General features: G+C 36.3%; 1 protein-coding gene across 4 annotated transcripts in view; it reads right to left on the bottom strand.

Annotated features, from left to right (window-relative positions):
- The window catches only part of LOC105837419 (recQ-mediated genome instability protein 1), a 123,998-nt gene that overhangs the window by 87,919 nt on the left and 11,511 nt on the right, over positions 1-24,568 (bottom strand). For all 4 annotated transcript variants that reach the window (XM_036286647.1, XM_036286649.1, XM_036286648.1 and 1 more), the window contains exons 2-4: positions 19,057-19,200; positions 267-473; positions 13-170 (exon numbers count right to left, since the gene is read on the bottom strand). In XM_036286647.1, coding sequence (XP_036142540.1) covers positions 13-170; positions 267-473; positions 19,057-19,200 — 509 coding nt within the window. The remainder of the gene's footprint in view (positions 1-12; positions 171-266; positions 474-19,056; positions 19,201-24,568) is intronic.

The raw sequence follows: 24,568 nt of genomic DNA on the forward strand, positions 1-24,568 counted from the left end.
ACCAAGACTCACAGAGCTCTCGCCAAGACATTCTCCAACGCGTTAGATTTCAACAGAGATTCCACTTCTCCACCAACTTCCTTATAGTTGCTATCTTTTAGGAGAATAATACCGCGTCTGCAGTCGACTGGTCCAATTATCATTACCTTATAGCCAGGAAGTAATGTACCCTATGAAAAGAAACACTTATGGAATAATTATTTTAGTAATTTGATAATTTAGCTAAATCATTTGTTAAAAATGTGCAAAAATGGAGAAAACCATACAGTTATTTTTTTCATTGGAATGTACTCTATTGCAGTGATATTCTGAATTCCGTCAGTAAGGTACAATTGCATCATTCTTCTGCCCTTAGGTTGCCATTCTTCTTCCGATTTCTCTGCTTCCGTTACTTCCAAGTTTTTATTGTCAATTTTACGAATTTCACAAAGCTGCTTATACTTTGCATTTACTATGTCATACATTTTGTCTACCTATGTATGCACAAGACAATCGGTATATGTTTGAATTTTTAAGGTAAAAAATACATTCTTTGAAAAAAAAAATATACAGGTTTAGATTTAGAGTTAATGATACATGAATATTTGAAAATATCCGCTCATTACTCAAAATATACAGATACAAAATAATATCCAAATATTATTCATATTTATTGACATATTCATGTTCTCGTCTTTTTTTATAAAGTATGTCATTTGGTTTAATATATAAGACAAGTTTTTTAATTAAATAAATTCGGCGAGGTCAGATTGACCCCATAGTACCAAGTAAGAGTTAACATTATGAATACTATATTTATTGTTACTAATATTCAGGATGCCCCAAAGTTTTCGTGCATAAAAACACATAATTCCTCATGTTAAAAAATAAGACAAGTAATTTTTGAAAAAAACAAATTAAAATTAAGTGCGCTTGTCTATAAGGCATTCAGAACCGGCGTGCACACCTTACTAGCTTGTATCTAGTACTTAATCTTTTTCCGTATTCAAAATATGAATTTCGCGTTAATGTATTTGTTATTTAGGCGGTTGAAAGATCTGATTAGCTGGAAGTCGTTTTAAGGACTCCACCGACGTGTGAAGATGTTTTACTATACTTCGAATAAGAGATCAACGTTCCAGTCGTCCTGAAAAAGACGGTTTACAGTTCTTGAGAACCTAGGAGTATTCTTCCGTCGACTATTTGCCCAGGTCCAGAAATAAATCGATGTTTCCCTCGTTATTCTCGTTGGCTAATCACTTAGGTCCTAAGTCTTATGTCCTAAGATCCTAAGTCTTAGGATCTCTCTGGCTTCTTTAAAACTTCGGAATTCCCGTTCTCATCTCTCCGGCGACAACGATGTCGGCATGCGCATCGGGAATGGCATATAAAGCTATGCGGCTCTTCTTGTAATAGACGCTCTTGATACAGTAAAGATATCTGCGAACTGCTGTCATAGGTAACGTACTCGCTTGTTTGTATCCCCTGGTGCACGCGGGGCACCAGATGGTGCCACCGAGGAAATAAGTTGGGCGGTAATACTCGGCGGATCACATCGGGCCATGTCGGACACAGGCCGTAAAATATATCGGTTTTTCGGGGCTAAAAGCACTGTCAGAGGCAAAGTACAACGGAGTAGTGGCAGGCATATAGCCATTAATCTCCACGGCGGTAATACTTCTTGAACGCCAGTCACTGTACGCACTTTCAGATTCGATGTTTCTTGGCTGCTGTCATCACCAAGCGTCGCAGGTCGTCGCTCCGCAGGTCACAGATGGCCGAGCCGGATACCTCAGGATGCTGGATGCCAAAAACAAAGATTGTCCTAATAAAGGCCTCTTAGGCCTAAATGAGAATCTCTTAATAGTTTCGTTTATAAAGCTCAATCTTATGTAGAGTTTCTCTTGATTTCTTCTACGGCTTACTGTAACGAGAGTTATAAAAAGGGACTTCTGAAATCAGGCTCTTGGCGAGCTTCTCTTATCTCCCAAAAGTTGATTCACATTTGATACACAATAAAGTCGCCATCGTGCGAGTGATCATACTAATCGTTCGCGCGCGCGAATAATGCACGCCTATTATTAATCCTTTTCCTCCAACCAGGGTCATTCATGTCCTCCGTATTTTTAACAATCGTTAGTTCTGGGAACCGACGATCGTAGGATAATCCTACCCACTCCTAAAAAAAGATATTGTGGTGAGGTACTTCATGTAGAAACAATAGAGCGCTAGCTCAGCTGGTATTAAAACGGCAAAACAATAAAATCGTGTACGGACACGAATGACCCTGGTTGGAGAGATACGTTAGTGTTTTGTGTAAATAAATGTAATTTTTCCATAAAAATTTATTTTTCTGCATAATTTAAACGTTATTTTAATATTTTTGACATTAAAAACATTTGACGTTGCACAGAGGTATATAATAACGCAAAGGGCGACAAAGAAAGTTTCGAGGAACTTTTTTCGAGCTTATTTTGATTTTTTTCGAGCTTTTTTCTCAAAAGTAATTTTAAAAATACAAATTCGTTCTTTGTTATTTAGAAGAAATTTGTTTCTCGCAACCTAAAATTCTTACTGTATCATCTAAAAATAATTAAACTTCATGTCGCAAAATTAAGTATTTCTATTTAAGTAATCAGTATCTTATGTTTTTTTCTTATTCGCTCTATTTTTAGCTTTAATTTGCGTCATCGAACTTTAAATTTCATTCACTGGTTCATGAGTTACGATTTAAAAAAAAACAAATGATAATGTGCGTTTTTCAACAAATAATTGTTATAAAAAAGTATTTAAACAAATAATTTCCAAATTATAATTACATTAATTTTTAGTTGAAAGTATAAAAATGTTATAAAAATTTTTGTTAATTTTTTCGAAACTATTAACAGTATAAAAACTGGACACGAATTAACCTTAGACATAAAATGACACTGGTTGGAGAAATTAAAGTGTGGAAAAAACGTTGGAGGATTAAAAGCGCTATTGTGACTGTCATCCACTAGCGTGCGTTCTGACTGCCACAATAAAAACATAAATAACTAAAGATGCTATCTTTCGATCAAAACGGATTATAATCCTAATAATTTTTGTGTCCAATATTTTTATCCTTAATAAATTTTTATCATTTTTAGTTCAGCTGATTCACTAGCTGATTTGTTCTTAAGTGCATATTTCGAGAACGGTTGGAGATGCAAACTTGGGATAAGCACTAGTACCTTTTAAAGAACACTCATATTTTATAATGAAATATATAATGTTGAAACGGATTTCTTATACGATACGCCCAGACAACACGCATGTCTAAAAGACATCTTTAAGACGTCTTAAAAGAGACGTCTTTGAGACTTTACCAAAAGACGTCTTTATGACGTCTTAAAATCGTCTTATTTTAGACGTCTCTCTTAAGACGTCTAAAATACGTCTTTTTTAAGACATATTCTTTGAGACGCCATTTAGACATCTTTACGACGTCTGAGAAAGACGTTTTTAAGACGTCGAATGACGCACATAACCAAATCTGCCGTGTGATGCGATCAAGTCGATCGACGTGCTTATCCCGTATCAATTTTTGAACTCTTGCACGTATCGCGTGTGTGTTGGGACGTTTTGTCCCGATTTGCTGTGTAACGCAGCCGAGTGTGGATACGTTAATACAACACAACTTTTTAACTCTCGTACGTATCGCGTGTATAGACTGTTATTGGAAATAATTAACCTTTCTGACAACATTTCTGACAACAGTTTTTGACAATTAATAAACCGGACGATAATAGTGTTGCGCTTAAGTTGTTGTAAAATATGTGACTGAATCCAGTATCTCTGTAAAATTCTGTAATTTCCAATCACGAAAACATGAAATAAAATTGAAATATATAATATAAAATTTTTTATTTATAAAAAAAACTTATCTTAATAATAAAATAAAAATAATGAAATATCAATATAAAGTATTTTGTTTAAAATAATAAAAAATAAAAAATAATAAACCTAGCTTTTGGAATCCTTGGCGGAAAAATTTTCTACAAAATTCTAAAAAACTACAAAAATTTACAAAAGTGTGTTTCAAATTTAGCATTTTTCTGTAAAAACTACAAAAAAATGCCAGAATTGGAACACTTTTGTAAATTTTTGTAGTTTTTTAGAATTTTGTAGAAATTTTTTTGCTAGGGATGTCTAAAATAATTTTTATATAAGACGTCTCAAAAACGTCATAAATAAAAAAAATTAGACGTCTTTTAGACGTCTTAAAAACGTCTTAAATCGGGTCATAAGACGTCTTAAAGACGTCTAAAAGACGTCTTTCTGATAGTTTTATCAGACGTCTTATAGAAATACAAGACGTCTTTTAGACGTCTTTAAGACGTCATAATGTTCTCTGGGCGGATAGCTCATACATAATGCCTTTTTTGAAAAAACAAATTATAGAGTAAAAAATTCAGAAAAATTAAGCACTCAAGTAAAGGATGAACTAATAGATCGTTTGTAGTAAGATTATTTTGTGTTTATATATTGAGCAACAAAATTAACGTAACAAAAATTTATACCAAAATTTTACTCAACTTTAAATAATCGTAACTTCACAAAAACTTATCGTATTAGAAAGTTTTTTATTTTAAAGCTTAAAGTTTTTACTTTAAAGAGCATTTGTCAGATTTTGATCTTCTCCTTTTCTTTTTTTGGCATCTTCAAAAATAACGTGTTTTGTCTTCAAAAATTTTTATACTTTAATGCGCTGCACGAGGTGCAATGAAATTTTCTCGTAAACTTTATAAAAATTATTATAAATACGAACTTTTGTATACAAATTGAAAAAAATTAAAATCTGTATGATTTTTTTGACACAGTTATAATATATCAAAGTATTATCTATGCAGTTTAGTCTGTTTATACTATCGCCAGTATTAGCATTTCTCGATGCTACGAAGATGCTGCAGATTTTGCGCATTGCGCGCGCGCGCGCGTGTGTGTGACGTGCGTGTTTGTTCCGATTAATGGTGGGAGTGGATAGAACAAATAAACCGACTCAGCAGTTAGAATTGCAATGCCCTTGCGTATCTTTATTCACAGGTACAGACTACGAACTTAGACTAATATCACGACGTACGCGGGACCGTCGCCGAACGCCACCACTGTTCGAGCAAGAGTGGCGGGTCCCGGGCGCCGGTCGCTATCCGGAACTCGCTCGTCCCGCTCCGACGCTTTTTAGTATAATTTCGCACATTCGACGCGTCACTTCCGCCAGGAGGCGATACTCCGGAGTCGACCTAGCTGTTGTAGGGATTAAGAATGACTCCACGAACTCATCCTCTAATGTAATAAAATATTTATTGTCAAAACGAACTAACAATCTTTGGTTTTACGTGAGATCAGCATATAAAAATAACGTGGGAGAGAAGAACGTGATAACCAGAGAGGGAAGATGGCCGAACTAGAACTCAAGCGTTCTTAAAATCATGCGGCCGTAGGTTGCGGTATGAGGGGCGCTGGTTGGCCGACCGCCTTAGCCAATGGCGTGTCTGCTGGCGCTACACTGTCACATCCAGTGACGCCATCTCTCGGGCAAGCGCCTTAAATTTTTTTTCTCTACAAAAGTATGATATGAAGAAAATGCGCCAACTATAAAAATGGATGTTTATACGAAATAAAACATCTAGTTTTTTATTATTTTTTATGGCATTCATAGTTTGGTTTTTTGTTAAGCCCACATCAAACTAGAGATTGATATTGGGATTGATACAAATATTACAAATAAATATTTTACTACAAAAACTTGGTGCTGCTAAACCGAATAATTTGCCAGTTCTCTTTCTTTTTCTCTTGTGCGTGCATCTGAATGTATGTGTATGTGCGCGCACGCGCGCGTACGTGTGTGTGTGTGTGTGTGTGTGTGTGTGTGTGTGTGTGTGTGTGTGTGTGTGTGTGTGTGTGTTTAGTATCAGCAGCGCCACGTTTTTGTAGTAAAATATTTCACACATTTACATTTATTGTATATTATGTAAAAAATAAGAGCAGTGTAAAATAAAAATATTATACTTGGATTTATATAATGGCATTTTCTTTAAAAACACCTGCGTACGCACATTCACACTTCGCGCCTTTTTTAACCTTTTTTTAAGAGTAATTTTTGAATTGACAAGAAACAATGTAAGATCAATCGAGACGAGTAATATAATGTTTTTTTAAAATAAAACCAATTTATTTTTTGTTGTGGGAGAAAAAAGTGGCATAGCAGAAGAGGGAGGGGGGAGATGAAATTTTCCCCAAGCGGCAGGTTTTAGGGGGCGGCAAAATTCTTGATCATTTTCGTGAAAGGTCTTTCAGGTGCTACAAAAATCTAATTAAAACTAACTTTTAAGCATAATAATTAGGATTAATTATTATAATTGCCTGTGATACTTACGACACATATAAATTATACTACATACATAAGAAATTCATTTTTATTAAATTTCTTGGTAAACCTTTTGGTAAACTTTGAAGACCAAGGTCATTGAGGCTGAATTCCCTTGTGTAAAGGTTTACTAATTATTTATTAAAATTAAGTAAAAAATTAAAATTAAAATATTATTATTACATTATTAGTTATAAATTAAGTTCTTCTTTTGCAAACTAAAGATGTTACATGCGGGCCTTTTGATAGCACGTGCTCCTGTATCATGCATTCACATGAGTAGAGATGCGTATATAAACGTGTCAATAGTTAAACGTTAAGAGTATCACCAACTCGTCTCCGATAAAGAGACCAAAAGATAAACAAATGACTCTCAGCCTTTCTCTCGCTCTAGAAAGACTCTAGAGAGACTCAACATACACATCTCTCGTTGTGGATCGCATGTTACCGCGTACTATCAAAAAGTACGTACGTGGTATCTTCCGCGAACATTGCATGGGTCACCAGAAGAATAAGAGCGGCAAGGAGAAATAAATAGATAAATAGGTATCTATAGAAAAATAACAAGCAATAATATATTTTTATGTTAACTTTAATTAAAAATAGACGAACAAAAACGTTTAAGCGGCACTAAATATAAAAAAACGCTCGAGTTAAAACAGAAAGAGAGTTGAAAGTTTTAAATGCTACAAGAAATATTGATTCTTTCTTTGTAAAACCAAATACGTCAACTGTCGCAGGTACTGTTACGTTTACATCTATTACGCCATCGACAAAAATTGTTTTTCAATGTAAAGTTAATGATAATGATAAAGATATATTTTATTTTTACATTACAGTTATACAGAGAGTTAATTATTTACTACCAACTAAGTATACATATAGCGCTATTTTTTATGAAAAATTAATTAAATGTAATAAATTAACTAACAATAAGTAAAAAGTCTTCTTCTATAATGATTAATAAGGAAAATTATTTTTTAAATAATTAATCAGCGTCGTCCTTTAGGCAAATGTAAGATTGTGTTTCACGCGCTTAATAATGTACATAAGTGTTCGGCTGTTAAAAAACAGCAAAGCGCATATGCACAATATCAAGCACGCAGCATACATGTCTATTTAAAACAATGCCGATTGATTGACTATAATTTATTTAAAAATATCTTTCATTAAACACAGAAAACAGAAACAAACATTTTAATTCTTAATTCTTTATAAAAAATAATATGTATATATTTAGTAATATGTATATATTTAGTGCACGAAAGATAATTAACAGCCTGTATATTACAAGTTACAAAAATTCGGATATTAATCTTTTTTGTTAAAAAAAAAATGTTTAATTACGGACAAAAAACTTACAGAGTAAAACTGAACATATAAAGTAAACTGTAGATACTGCAATTATTGAAGAAAATAAACACAGAAATGAAATGTTAATTGTGCGGAAAAAAAGAGAATAATTCTTGGAAAAAAATCATTGATTTAAATGACCTATGCATTTAGTTTCCAATTTCGGACAAAATTAAATGATATCTTACCAACAAAAAACCAGATCAAGGAAAGGATTTTGAGTTGAGTACACCAGATTGTGGCAATGTACAATAGTAAAATTTAATTCTGACTGGTTCGACAAAAACAAAAAAATAGTGAAGAAATCTCCTGATTTCTGGTGGAATGCACGTAGCCAGCAATTGCTGGCTAAGCAAGCGCACGGGCTAAAGGCCTATGATCGCGAGAGAAACCCCCTAGCAACAGGCCGAAAAGCGACGTATATAAACGCCGCGAAAAGAGAACGAGCGGGCTCATTAATAATTAATACAGCGACGAATCTATGTCGCTCGTTGTAACACAAAATTGTACTTAATCGGTTCGCCGACTAAAGATTGTAAACTCGTTGGAACAAATATATCTCTTTTATAATTACTCTCGGCGTTATCTCTACGCAACCTGATCCCGACGAGTCATCGGCAGCAATCCCGTACTGTGTCCCGAGACCAGGGGCATAACACTTACAATAACATATATTGGCTGAGAAAGAAAAATGGCGTTATGTTTCAAAAGCTATCCTTAAAGCTATTTTATTTTGTGCTCAAAATATCGCTCTAAAAAGACATGGACGACTAAAAAAGAAGGATAACAATGTTTTTAATTCTTATTAAATTTAATCGAGTATCGGCACAATCGAGTTCTTACACAACATCTGTCAAATTACGGACGCGTTACCTATCAAACAAAAAACATATTTATAGTAAACAAAAATATACTACAAAATAAAATTCAATATTTTTGCGTTTGTTTTCTATCCACAGGCGGTATTTTTTTAAATCCTCGAACGGCACTTGTTACACCACTTTATCGGACACTTTGTATACATACAGTTATTTAAACATTACCAAAATACGAGCAGTAAGGGCCAATTTCACTAACCACGGTTAAAGTTATCAGGACACGCTCACGCGCACACACGCACGCGCGTACACGCACACGCTCACGCACACGCACACAAAACAAAAAATTCATGAGAATTCCTTAAAGGCCGATTCAAACATGTCCATACCGTCCACGGATAAACAAATATTCCGTGATCAACTATGATTGTCAGTGCCGGACGCTTGTTCTTACGTGTCCGTATGATATTCGTATATTATCCGAATTGCAGCCGTGATATTGTATTGTTTGTTTTTTAGTATATCCGTGATGCATTCGTTCGTTGATTTTGACAAGAAATGGACTTCAACGGCGAAGAACTCGCAATAATTGCATTACTTTTAGATAAAATATTTTTAAAATATTAAAATCTGTCTTATAAGTAATTTAAAAACATTTTACACATATTTTATACTGTGTTAAAATCAATTTTATATAAAAATAGATTTTTTGCAATTAGAATTTCTATATTAAAATATTTTAAAAAATATGTCATAAAAATTAATCTCCAGTTTAGAAATTTCCTGTATATATGTCAATAATATTTTACTAATCATTGAGTGTTTTTCATCGGAAATGCGTTTAAATATATCAGTAAAGTATGCGGATCGTATCCGTGAAAATGTCGCCAATACGGGAGACCGTACAGCGAAGGATACGGACAGTCCGGTACTGACAATCACGGTTAATGTGAATATTGCTATAAATTCCTATTGTATATTTCACTATCCGTGCACAGTACGGGTATGATACGGATATCTGAATCGGCCTTAATTTGCCACATATTTTTAACAAAATTTTCTAGCCAAACCAGAACAATTTTTGACAGGGAAATTAAATTATTACATATTTTTATCGCATATCAAATAATAAATCAAAGAAAAAAATTAAAAGATAAAATTTTTCAAATAAAGTAAAATTTTTTCAAAATAGACTATATTGTTTAAAAGTTTGTTTTATTTCAAAGAAATACAACAAAATGTATTATAAACATAAAAATTACTAACATTAAAACACATAAATTTTTTAAAAATAACTTTATGTAATAAGGCTTTTTATAAAATAAAATCTTTATTTTCAGTCTTTAATTCTTTAAAATTTATAAAAATAAAAAACAAACAAACAAAACACATAAAAATAACGTAAAAACAGATAAAAATAAACAATTCCACGATTTGTGGAATTTATTCCAATATGTAAAATTGCCAAAGCGACAACTAATTGTTCACGAATTATTCGCGTTTATTTATTTAAAATTTAAGTATATAAATGATTACACAGGCACACAAAAAAAGTGGTTGATCCGGCGGACTAGACTAGTCAATCCTTATGTATTTCGACCCGCTGAATCCGAATCCAAGGTCAGAATTGCAAAGTTAGCTCGCATTTTCTAACCTCAAAAAAAATTTTTTTTTTAATGTTGGTCCGGCGGACCAGACAAGTCTATCCTTATGTATTTTAATCCGCTGAATCCAAATCCAAGGTCAGAATTGCTAAATTGGCTCATTTTTTCTTAACCTCAAAACAAATTTTTTTTTTAAATCTTGGTCCGGCGGATCAAACTAGTCTATTTTTATGTATTTTGACCCGCTGAATCCAAATTCAAGGTCAGAATTGCTGAATTGGCTCATTTTTTCCTAACCTCAAAAAACATCTTGTAAAAGCAGTTTGGATCACAAATGTATAATCCGGAACGTGCAGGCTTGCGTAACCACATTACCCGGGGAAAATTTTCTAGGAAACCACAAAAGTGAAGATTACAGAGAAAGGGTAGCGGAAATGATGGAAAACTATAGAAAACTAGGTTGCCTAATGAATCTTAAGTTGCATTGCTTAGATTCCCATATCGACTACTTCCCAGAAAATCTAGGTGATTATATAGTGAAAAACATGGAGAAAGATTTCATCAGGACATCAAGGAGATGTAGTATCGATATCAAGGCAAGTGGGATGTGAATATGATGGCAAATTTCTGCTGGATGTTCAAACGTGATGTCTCTGTGAAAGGAAAGAAACGTAAAAGAAAGCCATTGCACAGCATCTTCGAAAATAAAAGAGATATAATAGAAAAAGGGAGTGAATTTTCTACACTATTTACAGAAGCTCAAACTTGTCATACGTATTGAATTTTCCCCGGGTAATGCGGTTACGCAAGCCTGCACGTTCCGGATTATACATTTGTGATCCAAACTGCTTTTACAAAATGTTTTTTGAGGTTAGGAAAAAACGAGCCAATTCAGCAATTCTGACCTTGAATTTGGATTCAGCGGGTCAAAATACATAAAAATAGACTAGTCTGGTCTGCCGGACCAAGATTTAAAAAAAAATTTTTTTTTGAGGTTAAAAAAAAATGAGCCAATGCAGCAATTCTAACATTGAATTTGGATTCAGCAGGTCAAAATACATAAGGATAGACTTGTCTGGTCCGCCGGACCAACATTAAAAAAAAAATTTGTTTTGAGGTTAGGAAATGCGAGCTAACTTTGCAATTCTGACCTTGGATTCGGATTCAGCGGATCAAAATACATAAGGATAGACTATTCTGTTCCGCCGGACCAACATTATAAAAAAAAATTTTTTTTAGATTAGGAAAAAATGAGCCAATTCAGCAATTCTGACCTTGGATTTGGATTCAGCGGGTCAAAATACATAAGAATAGACTTGTCTGGTCCACCAGACCAACATTTAAAAAAATTTTTTTGAGGTTAGGAAATGCGAGCTAACTTTGCAATTCTGACCTTGGATTCGGATTCAGCGGGTCAAAATACATAAAAATTGACTAGTCTAGTTCGCCGGACCAACCACTTTTTTTTGTGTGCCTGTGTTATTAATATGACCTTAATATGACATATTCTTTGGAAGCTGTTAAGTAATCTGTAAGTATAAAAAATGTGGTCAAAAATATAAACCTTACATATTTAATCGCTAAAGTTGGAAAATTGCGAGAGAAAATCGGAAAACTTTTAACGAATTATTTGCTTTTATTGATTTAAAACTCTAGTTTATCATTAAAAATACTATGGCGCATCTTCTGAAAGCTGCAAAGTAGCCTGCTATTACAAGAAAAGTAACAAAAAATATTAATTTTACATATAGTACTAATAAGTTTGCAAAATTACAAGAGAGCATAAGCTGTGGTGAATTTCCAATGAATTATTCGCTTTCATTGATTTAAAATTCAAATATATCAATGAAAATACTATGAAGTGATTTTCTAAAAACTTTCAATCAACTTTTAATATTTTTTTAGCCTTGCAATGTATGTAGTACACTTAGTGTAATTTAAAAGTTTATGTATAAATTTTAGTTATAAGCTATCGTCGAGCATCTTTAGTCCCCATCGCCGACCTATGAACAGCGTTGCAAATAGTAATAAATTTTGTTTGCGCTCTCCTCGCGTTGCAACTTGCAGCATCTCAACTCGTGACAAGCGACAGCGCGGATATCTTCCCTCGTGCGCAACGATAATCGTCTTGTTTCCCACTGCGCTCGTACTTCCGTTATACCTGTGCGTACATTGGCCGTATTTCACTATTTTCCGACAATATGTATGTATGTAGTAATGTAGTTTATTCCGTGCTACTCTTGGGGTTGACAAGGTGTTTTTAAGGGCGCACCAAACCCTTCAGTATATACAATATACAATATAATTTCCCTTCTTCTATCGATTTCTTCTCTTATTTTTTCCTCTCCGGATCCCGCTCCTTTCCTCTTTCTTCCTGTGCTTCTTTCCGCCATTTCCTCCAGGCCACTTTCTTCCTTAATTTTCTCCACCGCTTTTTCCCCCAGCCTCAGCCTTCTTCCCCAACCTTTTTTTTCGTGTCTTCTCTCCCCTTCCTCCTCCTTTTTTCCTCTATCATTCTCTCCTTCTCCCGTTTTCTCCTTTCCTCACTCTCTTTCTCTATTTCCTTCTCTCGATTCCTTTTTCTCTCTACTTCTTTCCCACTTTTCCTTCATCCTCCTTCTTCCTTTGCATCCTCCTTGTTCACCTCTTCTCCTCTCTCTTGTTCTCTTCTGTATTTACCTCTGTGCTTAACTCTCCTCCTCGATCCTTCTATCATCGCTAACTCGTTGCAACGTTCACTTTTTTTATGTTCTCCCTATTCCTTTTTCCATTTCCTTCCCTCCACCAAAACTCTTACGAAGTACAGGCAGACTCCCGCTCCGCTTATAATATTTATTAAACTTATAAACTAAAGACTTTTAACGCAACGCATGTAAAAAATATATAAATCAATAAAAAATTGTCAAGTCGACTGTCTGGCAAATCCGTTTATTAGATACACAACGTTTCGATCATTGATTTTGGTTCTTTTCAGGTGTGAGTGAAATATTTAATTACGACATAACAATTTGATAATTTCGGACCAAGAAGAATGAAATATGTTCTATAATGAATAATTTAGTATGAATAATAAATAATTTGAATAATAATTTAATATAAATAATAAATAATATAAGTTAATTTAAAATTACTGTTCGCATAATAAAGTTTAAACGAGACTAAAATATAGCTAAAAAGGTTGAAAAAATAAATAATAAAAAACTTACATGTCTAACGTTAGTAAAAATGACAAATATAAACTAGGTATAAATTAAAAATACACAGAAAGTATAATGTATTACGCAGAATATAATATAAAATACGTCAACCAAGTAACGAGTCAGTGAGACAACTAAATATCAAAAACAATAAGTTTAACAACAATAGATGTCTGTGTGTGGATAATAAACACTAAGCAATCTTTATTATTCTATTGTACAAGATGTTCAGATTTTCCGTATCTTTCTGTAGGTTAATAGAATTTTTGTTCCTTTTTATGAAAAACATTTCAGCAAACTTTACTATGCAAACAGTAATTTTTAATTAACTTATATTATTGTAATTATTCATTATAGAACATGTTTCATTCTTCGTTAGTCCAAAATTATCAAACTGTTATGTCGTAATTAAATATTTCACTCACACCTAAAGAGGACCAAAATTAATGGTCGAAACGTTGTGTATCTAATAAACGGATTTGCCAGACAGTCGACTTGACAATTTTTTATTAAATTATTTTTATTACTGGCGACAAAAAGTAGTTTTCAAAAAATATATATCTCGAGGGGGGGGGGGGAGAGAGCGAGAGAGAGAGAGAAAGAGAAAGAGCATATTCCATTCAATCTCACATTCGCACATGGACCTCCATTTTCGCCGCATATCTTTTATCATATCTCCACTATCATCCATTCATACTTACTCTCCATCCCTTTTCTAACTTGTTCCTTTGCAGAGACAAGTTAGGACCTCACCTGCCAAATACTCCGGCACTGTTCCTGCTTCCTTTCCTTCCTCATTCTCCTGTTAAACATCCTCTATACTCCCCGTACCTGTCCCTTACCAATTTTTCCAAATTCCTCTACCTTCCCCTCCACCTCTCTGTCCTTCACCTCCCTCTATTCCTATTCCTACTATCATGCTCCTAACTAACACATCCGCCTGCCTCACGCTTCTCCATTCACGTCTCTGCCATTACCCTGCCTATTCACCTCAGTCACACGCTCTCCTCTCTATACCTTCTTTATACCCCGCACTCACTCTAATCTTCCCGACCAACGTTTCCCTTTTCCTTCAATTTTTAACAACTTCTCTCATCCACCCCTCGTTCTAGTTCTCTCCTTTGCCCTTCTGCCATTCCCTTCTCCTCACTTAACTACCTTATTACTCTCACATACCAGCACGCTTCTCTCACACCTGCCATCCACTCAGTCACCGGAAACGAAAGTCCTATTTCCCGACAATAATTATAAGAAGGTAATAATGGTTCTTTACTTCGCCAGTAAACAATTAGAATTAAAAGTAGTATTAGTTCAACCTTACTGGCCAGATTTATTCTCAAATTAATACAACACGACGTTTCGACTCTAGATTTGAGTCCTTATCAATTGTGAGATGTTACGATTAATTCGTATAACTCACGCAAGTTTTTATGGCATGTGCCCAGGTGTCATCTATAAAGCGAAATTAATTCGATAACTTTCTAGTCTAACTTACTAGAAGTAAACTTACATATGTGTAATCAATAATCAAACGAAACTTATAATTAGCGTGTCATATAAAACACAATTAGATTAACAAATATTATAATATCGTCGCAGTCGTGTGATACGTACTGTTATAGCCACAGTACGTTACAATAGTGAAGAGACAAAGCTTACAATGTATATACAATAATCTTTATTCCGGACTCCCCTTGGGGTTGCCGGGATGTTTTACAGGGGCCACCAAACCTTTACACAACCGCCTTTCTACACACTCCAAAAACATACATATATAAACAAAATACATAAAACATTTCCCCTTCTTTTCCTAAAAACCGTCCTAGCCATTTGCGACCATCACAATCTGCTCTTCTCTCCCCTCCCTGCGCCTCTACCTCTTGCCACTTTCCCTACTCCATTTCTCCCCTCTTCTTCCTTCCTATCCTCCTCCATTCTTCATTATTCTTTCCTCCCTTTTTTCCAAATTTTTCTCTTTCATCCCATGACCATTTTACCCCGTCCACCTCTAATTCCCTGTTGGTCAGTCGCACCTGTCTCCCCTTTACCCTTTCCTTCTTTACCTGCTCCACCATCCTCCATCTTGCTCTCCTCTCCTCCATCAACAGATCCTCGTCCACTCCTATCCCCCACTGTCCCCGTATCTCCATACTCCTCCTCCAGATCTTCTTGTCCTCTACCTCCACTTTTCACTCATTTCTTCCTTTTTCCTGCTTCTCCGTTCTTCTTCCTCCGCTTCTTTCTCCAATTTCCACTCCTCTCCTCCTTCCTTCCTTTTTATCTCCTCTTGCTTTCCTCCTGTCTTCTTCCTATGACTCCAACTATCCTCTTCCATCGCCTCGCCTTCTCTTCTTTTACCTTCTCTGTCTCTCTCTTTTCCTCCTCCACCTCTTCGTCCTCCTCCTCCACTTCTCTCTTTTTCTCCTCCTGCTCTTCCCACTCTCTTCTCTGCTCTCCGTCTTCCCTCCGCTGCTTCTTCCCTTCTCCGCTTCCTCCTTCCTCCCACACTTTTCGCTGCTACCTTCTCCTTTCCCGCCATCTCCCCTTTCCTCTGCTTCCTCTATCTATGTGCTCCCTCCTCCTTCCTCCCGATCGTCTTCCCTTGTCCTCCATAGTCCTCCCGTTCCTCCTTCTTATCTTCTCCCTTACCGTCCGTTCCTCCTGCCGCGCTCCTTCTCTCCTCCCGTCCTCTCCGCTCTCACCTCTCCTTCTCTCCTCCTCCTCTATCTCCTGTCTCTTCCAGCTTGTCCTCGTCGATCCTTCCCTCGTCCTCCACACTTCCTCTCCTAACCTTTTCCATTCTTCCTCTACCGCCGATCTCCTCTCCCTATCTCGCATCTCCCTTTCAACACCTCCACCAGCTCCTCCAGGCTCCTCCTCATCAAACTCTGTTTTCCATTCTTCACCGACTTCTTTACCACAATAACTTATCATTCACTGCCAAGTGGTACTTCACCTCTTTATCTTTCTGCTCGATAACCACACTGACTCTCACATTGCTCTCTCCACCAATCACCTTCCTCCCTTAACTCCTATCGATCTATCGATATCTCGCTCCACTTGAAATCCCCTGGCGGACCACGTGTTTGCGAACGCTTGCGTTCCCAAACCCGCTACCACCATCCTTCTTCTTTCTCCGCGCCATCTGCTGTCCACTCTCTTCACCAACCTCCGCCTCTTCCACCAATCCCTGCTCTCGATACCATGTCTACCGTCCTCTCCGCTGTCACTGCTGCCAACCGACTCCCTGATCCTTCTTCTTTCTCCTCTCTCCTCTCCACTCTGGTCGCGCCTGCGTATTGCCCTCCTTCTCCATCCGCCACATCATCTTTTCACTTGCCTGCTCCAATTTTTCTTATCCACCTCCTGTCTCTTCTTCCTCCTCCGCACACTTCCCTTCAATGTCCGATCCTCCTTTCCACTTTCTCTTCCTCCTCCTATCATTCTCCTCACTCCATCACCACTTATCAATCCATTTTATCCACTGATTCCTGGAGCAACTCTCCTCTCCATCCACACTCCTTCGCCATTTTTTCCTCCTCTCTCGCTAACAATGTATATAATATGAACGAAATGAAGGTCGCGAAAACAAAGCTAATTAATACTAAACAATTCGACAAGATAAACGATTATACAACTTTAATTACTTTACCATTTATCGCAGTTATATTTTCACTGTCTCTTTGTAAGTTAATAGTATGTTCGTGTTTTTCAATAAAATACATCTCTGCTATTTCACGTTTCTTTGTAATCGGTTCATTGTGCAAAATTGTGGGTTTAGACCAATTAAAATCGTGATTATGAGATATGCAATGTTGGCTAACCACCAAATAGTTATTATTTTATAATATCGTTTTTTATAATATCACGCTGATGTTCTTTAATGCGTGTACACAAATATCTTTTAGTCTGTCCAATGTACGACAAATTAATTTGGCTTTATAGATGACATACCTGGGCACATGCCATAAAAACTTGCGTGAGTTATAGGAATTAATCGTAACATCTCACACTTGATAAGGACCCAGGGTCGAAACGTAATGTTGTATTGATTTGAGAATAAATCTGGCCAGTAAGGTCGAACTAATACTACTTTCAATTTTAATTATAAGAATTATACGCATGGAATCCAAAAATGTTAGTTTTCGTCTTCGATTTTCGTGGGCTGCACGATAGTATGAATAGTATGCAGAGGTTTATTAACACCCTGTATACGTATTTACACAGAAACCTCGCAAACGCAAAAATTCTGATTTTAATGAAACTTGGCACAAATGTAAAGGAGGTAAATATATGAATTTAGAAATTTTTCGTTGGTGCTCAAAAACGGTTTAAAGAATTGAAACCACCATTCAAAAATTAAAGGTTTTTGCCTTTTCTCGATATATCTCGTAAATCAAACAAGACATCAAAAAGTATTTTATACAAAAGTTTTACAATATAAATACTTTATTTAACTAGGCCATTTGTTGTTTCTAATAGAAAAAGCTTCCGGATACATGCTGCGTCATGATACGACGCCGAAGTTTTGTAAACGTTGCAGTTTACATCATCAGAGCTAAGAGCTCTGATACTGAGCTCTCTTGGATTGCATCCTTATATACCCCTTGTCCTGATGGTAGGGATAGGGGTGAGGAAAGGGGACGGAGCTATTCGTCCAATAACTGTTCATTGGCCTACCATTGGTCAATTGTTGGCCAATCTTAATACAATATTGGCTAACTATTCGCCAGTTAATATGTGCTGCTCGGAAATGTTTTAATTGATCAATATTAATTAAAAAATATATAAGGACGGATATATTAGGAAATTTTTCGAGTTCGCAAGGTTCCCTTGTTAGTTCCAAAAAAGCGGTACACTTAAAATATGGGAAAAATTAACCAAAAGTTAAATAATTATAACTTGGCAAATAATAAAGATAAAAATATGTGTAAAAATGTAAAATAAAGCTGATGTCCACTTTAAGAGTATTTAAAATTATGCTCGACCATTTTTTTTTATGGAAATAATTATTCACAAAGATAAAATCGAAGAAGAAAACAGCGTTTTTAAATAAATTTGGAATAACTCAGTAAATAATTATCGTATCAAACTCGGTCAAAAAGCATTTTAAAGGTAACACTATACACTTTTACGTGTATTTTGTCTCATTCGACTGAGAAACCTGATTCACGCCATGCATCGTCCCAAGCATCTATAATAATCAATTTTACATCTTCTCATTTCATCATTTTGAAAAAAATGGTCAAGCATAATTTCCATTCAAATATTTTTAAAGTGGACATTAGAAACTTTATTTTACATTTTATACATATTTTTATCTTCCATTATTTGCCATGTTATAATCATTTAAAATTTGATAAATTTCCCCACATTTTATATTCAATATGTATGTATATATATTCAAGTTAAAAAATATATATTTTAAAAAATATTTATATTTATGAAAGAGAATTTATAAAAAATATATTTCAAAAAATTATTTATAAAGAACTTAACAGTGTCATTGATTAAATCCAATCACACATTTCAATAAAAATTCCCTAAAAATTCACAGATTTTTCAAACAAAAAAGAATTCCCTAATAATTTTAAGTTTTCCAAGATTTTCCAGGTAGTTGATAGTGTGATTATTTTAGAAAATGGCAAGTCTAAAATATTGTGTATCTTTTTTTGTCAAAAAATGTATCAAAGAGAAAATGCCACAAAGCTCACTTGCAAGATATAGGTATTGCGAAGTACGGTGTATGTCTGATGTACTAGGTTTCTTGGCAGACATTCAGTTTCATTGCTAATTTCCCGCAGGTCACTTAGTTGCCACTGGCTCTCTACAAATTCGAAAATGTCCTTATCTGTTATCTGTAATAATAGTGAATAAAAAATTAAAAATATCCATATTGTTGCTCGCATGCTATTTGCAATCATATCATGTGTTGTGAGTGAGGCAGAATCACTCACAACTTATATTAAAATATTAAAATAGAATGATACTAAAGAATAGAATATCAGAGCTCGTCGAGAAAAGCTGGATATTATCGCGAGGTGTCAAGTGACACGTGCCTCGTGCGCTGCCGGCCAGTCATTGCACCGGTCAACGCACCGGGCATCGCTCGGAATTAACTAATTTCAGCTTAGCAACAATCACGCCACATTTCCACCGGGAATGCATATTTGCAAATTGTTGCTAAGCTCGCGAATATTTCTCGCGTGTCAGATGCGCGCGGCTATAACCATATATGGTCATATCGAAGGCCCACTGCCCCTCCAATATGCCTATCTCGCAGCATTATTAAGTGGCTGCCGATTAGCAGGCCGCGGGTCTAATCAGAAATAGATCAAGCAGATACGTGCATTCTGCGAGTGAATTCTAAAGTGCGGAACTTAGAATAATTATCATCCGTGTCAGTAATTAATCAAACGCGTGTCCCGCCAGACAGTGTCAAGTATGGGACTTAAAATAATTACCACTAAAATATAATATATCTGGAAAGAATGCGAGCGCTAGTGTCGCGATCCGACAAAGAGGATCTAAGAGGTATCCTTTTTAACTAACGCGTTCACGTGACTGTACAGTCCCGTAAAAAGTTTATGAACAAGTAGTTAAAAAGGGACAAGGATACCTCTTAGAACGCTCTCTCTCGGATCACCTTTAACAAAAGAATTCTACCGCCGCACTCGTTCCAGTTATATTATATTTCAGTGATAATTACACAACCCCCCCCCCCTCAAAAGTGGTTGGTCCGGCAGACCAGACTAGTCAATCCTTATGTATTTTGACCCGCTGAATCCAAATTCAAGATCAGAATTGTTGAATTGGCTCATTTCTTTCTAACCTCAAAAAAAATTTTTTTTTAATGTTGGTCCGACGGACCAGACTAGTCCATTTTTATCTATTTTGTCCCGCTGAATCGAAATTCAAAGTCAGAATTGCTGAATTGGCTCATTTTTTCCTAACCTCAAAAAAACACCTTATTTAACATATATAATTTAATTTTGAGGACCGCAAAGTGAACGCGAATTTTCTATGTTTTCCTTCGTATTTTGTCCGTAAAATTAAAAAATCGACCTTAAAATTACGCCAAATAAAAAGAAAAAAAGTTATAGACATTTAAATGTTTTCTAAAAAATGAGCATTTTCCAACACTGCTATCTTAAATACCTTTGATTTTTTAGAAGTATTAAGTCCCATTTTACATAAGAAATTTATATTTTTGAAACTTGATAATAATATGAGAATGTACTCTAAGCAGTAATCAATGAAAAAAAATATTAGCGATCAAAAATATGTAATTTTATAATTTAGCGTTTTCAGAATTATACATCAAGCATTAATAAATAAAAATTCTGATGTTTTATTATTTTTTTAATTTTTTAATTTCAAAAATTCAGTCATAAAATGTCAGAAAAACACCGGCAGCTCACTGCAAAGAGAAAAAGATGGCGGTCAGTGATAAACAGGTAGAACATTCGATCGCGGAGTTTTGTGGAAAAAGGAAGTGAAATAGTGGCCAAAGAGAGTTAAAAAGTGGAGTTAGAGAAAGTGAGATGTGAGAGAAAGCCCGGACATTGGAGGAAGAAAAGTAAAGGAAGGACGAGAAGCAGAAAAGCAAGTTAAAAGAAATTAGAGTAAGGCATCAGAGGAAGGATAAAGAAATGAAGGATGGGCGTGGAGAACAAAGTGGTGCGCAAAGAGAGCGCCAAAGGAGGGGAGCGAGGATGGGGAAGTGGTGACAAATAGCATGTATAAAGAGAAGATCGGAGAGTGAAGAAGTCTGGGCGCGTGCGCTGAAAGAGCTGGGAGTTGCAATTGGAAAATTGAAGAGCAGTGTATCGATGTCATAGAGCTTGTATTAATGGAGAGGCTTTGGTGCATCGCGACGCGCGCGGGGAGAATCGACAAAGAGGTGGATATATTCTGTCATTTTTCGTGTGGGAACAGGTTCGTAACTATACAATTTGAGACCCGATTCTCGAACTCGTACGAAAAAAATTGCTTACAAAAATAATACTGTATGCATTCATTTAATGGTACATAATTTAGAATCTAAAAAATGCATGCCAATCAATGAATGCACAGTATTACTTTCGTATGTAAAAATTTTTGGTACTAATTGTAACAGCCCAAGGTCCAAGTAGGCACCAAGTAGGTAGGCTCGTACCTGTCGTACCGCTCGTATGTGCCCTTCTTTCCTTCTAGAAAACGAAGTGGTGGGAATGTCCAACACGAAAAGAGACAGAATCTATGAGAATATATTCATATCTCTGTCGATTCTCCCCGCGCGGACTCCGGCATATAGCAATGGCCCCTCCATTAATACAAGCTCTATGATCGATGTACTGATCACGGAAGGATCAGGGGAGAGAATGAAGCAGAGAAAAGTGCGACAACCTGGAAGAGGGCAGCAGTAGGCGGTGAGAGTGAGAGTCCAAAGGCGTGCGATAGATCGATACATTGCTAGATACATTGATAAAAGAATCAATGGTCGGGTGAAGAGCATATGGATAAGCAGTAGAAGACAAGGTTATAGTAGCCAGATGATAGTGTAGCGAAAGAAGAGTGCGAGAGAAAATGAGGAGAAATCAGTGGAGATAGATGAAATTGAAAAGAGCTCGTGAGAGAGCTGTGAGAGATAAAGAGGTACCTGGAGAAGATGTTAGTATGGTGAGAAAAAAGTGAAGTGAAAAAAGGAGATGAAACAAAGAGAGAAAAGATGGAGGAAAGATTAAGGAATGGAACGAAGAAGACCAAGACGCAGAGGAGAGAGAAGGAAGTGAAGAGAGGAAAGAAGGTGAGTCGTGGCACAGTATAGGAAAAAACAGTAGGCTTACTCTGCTGAAAATCGTGCTAATGGTCGTCTCTTGCGCATGACTTATGCGCATGATATGCACAACCAACAACATAGCGACAAAGTATATTGTGCGTGCCTCCACCAATGGAACCATTTTGGTGCTGGCGGCTGAAAACTTGCACCATTGATTGAAATCCGCGCACAACCAACAATATGGCGGATCTTTTAGTCGTGAGATCAAAGGTACCGACGCCAAGTGAGCCTACTGTTCTTTCCTATACTGTGGTCGTAGCAGGGAGCAGGGTTCGTGAAGGGAGCGTCCCAGATGCGCACAGTAATAAACGGACACAGCAGGCTGAGTGAAACGGACACAGTAACAAACGGACACAGACCAAACAGACACAGTAATAAACAGACACAGTAACAAACGGACACAGACCAAATGCGCACAGAGCGAAACGGACACAGTGCGAAACGGACACAGTAACAAACGGACACAGACCAAATGCGCACAGAGCGAAACGGACACAGTGCGAAACGGACACAGACCAAATGCGCACGAACCAAATGCACACGGACCAAATGCGCACACTGCACATGCGCACACTGCACGTGCGCACGGACCAAATGCAATCCATGTACATTGCAAGCAGAGTAAAGTCCACATAGGTTAGCGACTTGGACGGGGTGGGTGCGGGAGGGGGTCCGAAGGCCCCCCTTGCAGCCCCCCCCCGTGTGTGTGTGTGTGTGTGTGTGTGTGTGTGTGTGTGTGTGTGTGTGTGTGTGTGTGTGTGTGTGTGTGTGTGCGTGCGTGCGTGCAAAGCATTCACTGCATCACATGGGTTTGCAACTTTCTGTGTATGCATTTGGTCCGTGCGCATGTGCAGTGTGCGCATTTGGTCTGTGTCCGTTTCGCACTGTGTCCGTTTCGCTCTGTGCGCATTTGGTCTGTGTCCGTTTGTTACTGTGTCCGTTTCGCACTGTGTCCGTTTATTACTGTGCGCATCTGGGACTCACTCTTCGTGAACGGGAGAGTACGCAATGGAGCCGTGGCACGGAGAAGCAGGAGAGCAAAGAAGGCTGGAGAAGGAAGAGGAGAGGAAGACAGAAGACAAGGATAGAAGGCAAAGAGAAAAGCAGAAATGAAAGGAGAAGAAGGAGGAGGGAAGAAGGCAATAGAAAAAGCAAAACGCAGGGAGGGGAAGCAAAAGAGGAGTGTGACGAGAAAGTGAGGCTGACGGAGGACGTGGTAAAGGAAAGAAGAAAGGATAAAATGCTGGAGAGTACGGCGGAAGAGAAAGAAGTGGAAATGAGGAAAAGTTCGAGTGCAGGAGAGGAAGAATACGAGGAGAGAAAAGAAAGAGGAAGAGAGAGAAGAAAAAGAACATGGACAATCGCTATTATTTTTTTCCATTAATTGCTGCTTTTTCTCTGCTACTTAGAGTATATTCTCATTATTAAATTTTAGGAATACAAGTTTCCTATAAAACGTGAGATTTAGTACCTCTAAAAAGGTCGAAGGTATTTAAAATGGTAGTGTTGGAAAATGCAGAATTTTCAAGAGAAATCAACGTTTAAATAGCTGTAACTATTTTTCTTTTTATTTAGAGTAATTTTAAGAACAATTTTTTAATTCCATAAGAAAAAATATGAAGAAAAACAGGAAATTCGCGTTTACTGTGCAGTCTATAAATCGCATGAAATTCATACCCTCCTTTAAGAACGCAACTCATGTATTTCTATCAAAATTGCAACAGCCAAGTTCGCATTTATCACCAAATTGATGCTTTCGTGATATGACAACTTTAAATAGCAATTTGCCAGCAATTTTGATATCACCATCAAAATTTGCGTTAGAATATTGCTGTTGCACTGCCAGCAAAACTTTTGAACTACTTTGTTACTGTTAAGCTGCTAATTATGCCCACTTGCTCTAAGAAATCACACATCTAACGAATTCTACAGTGCAGTAAAAAACTCATACATTATCAGCATAGAAATTGATATTCATAATGTGTAAACAATAGCTTCTATCAAAACATGCAACTTATTAGACTTTGAAAAAGTAAATATCAGCTATCAAACCAAGGCTATCAGCATAAGTGTTCACGTGCTGCAAAGAAAATATACTGATGTAAAAAATTAACCAAGAGCAATTGCTAAATTCAGCAAAACTTTTTTCTTAAAATAAACTATGTTGTTAATGTTTAAATGTTGATACCTAATTAGCATTTTAATAGGGCACGCATTGCACCTAGTAGGCGCTCGTTCAGTACAATGTGGTTGCTACGAGTTCAGCTTGTTGCTAACATAATAAACAAACCGACTTCACTTCGTTGATATTATTTAAGAGAAGCACACAAATATTATATAACTATCTTGAATCAATCGTATATTAATGCAGAAATCAAGTTTTATTACTTTTAAAAAAAGTTAAA

This window comes from Monomorium pharaonis, chromosome 5 (assembly GCF_013373865.1).
Source record: "Monomorium pharaonis isolate MP-MQ-018 chromosome 5, ASM1337386v2, whole genome shotgun sequence".
NCBI classification, from domain to species: Eukaryota; Metazoa; Arthropoda; class Insecta; order Hymenoptera; family Formicidae; genus Monomorium; species Monomorium pharaonis.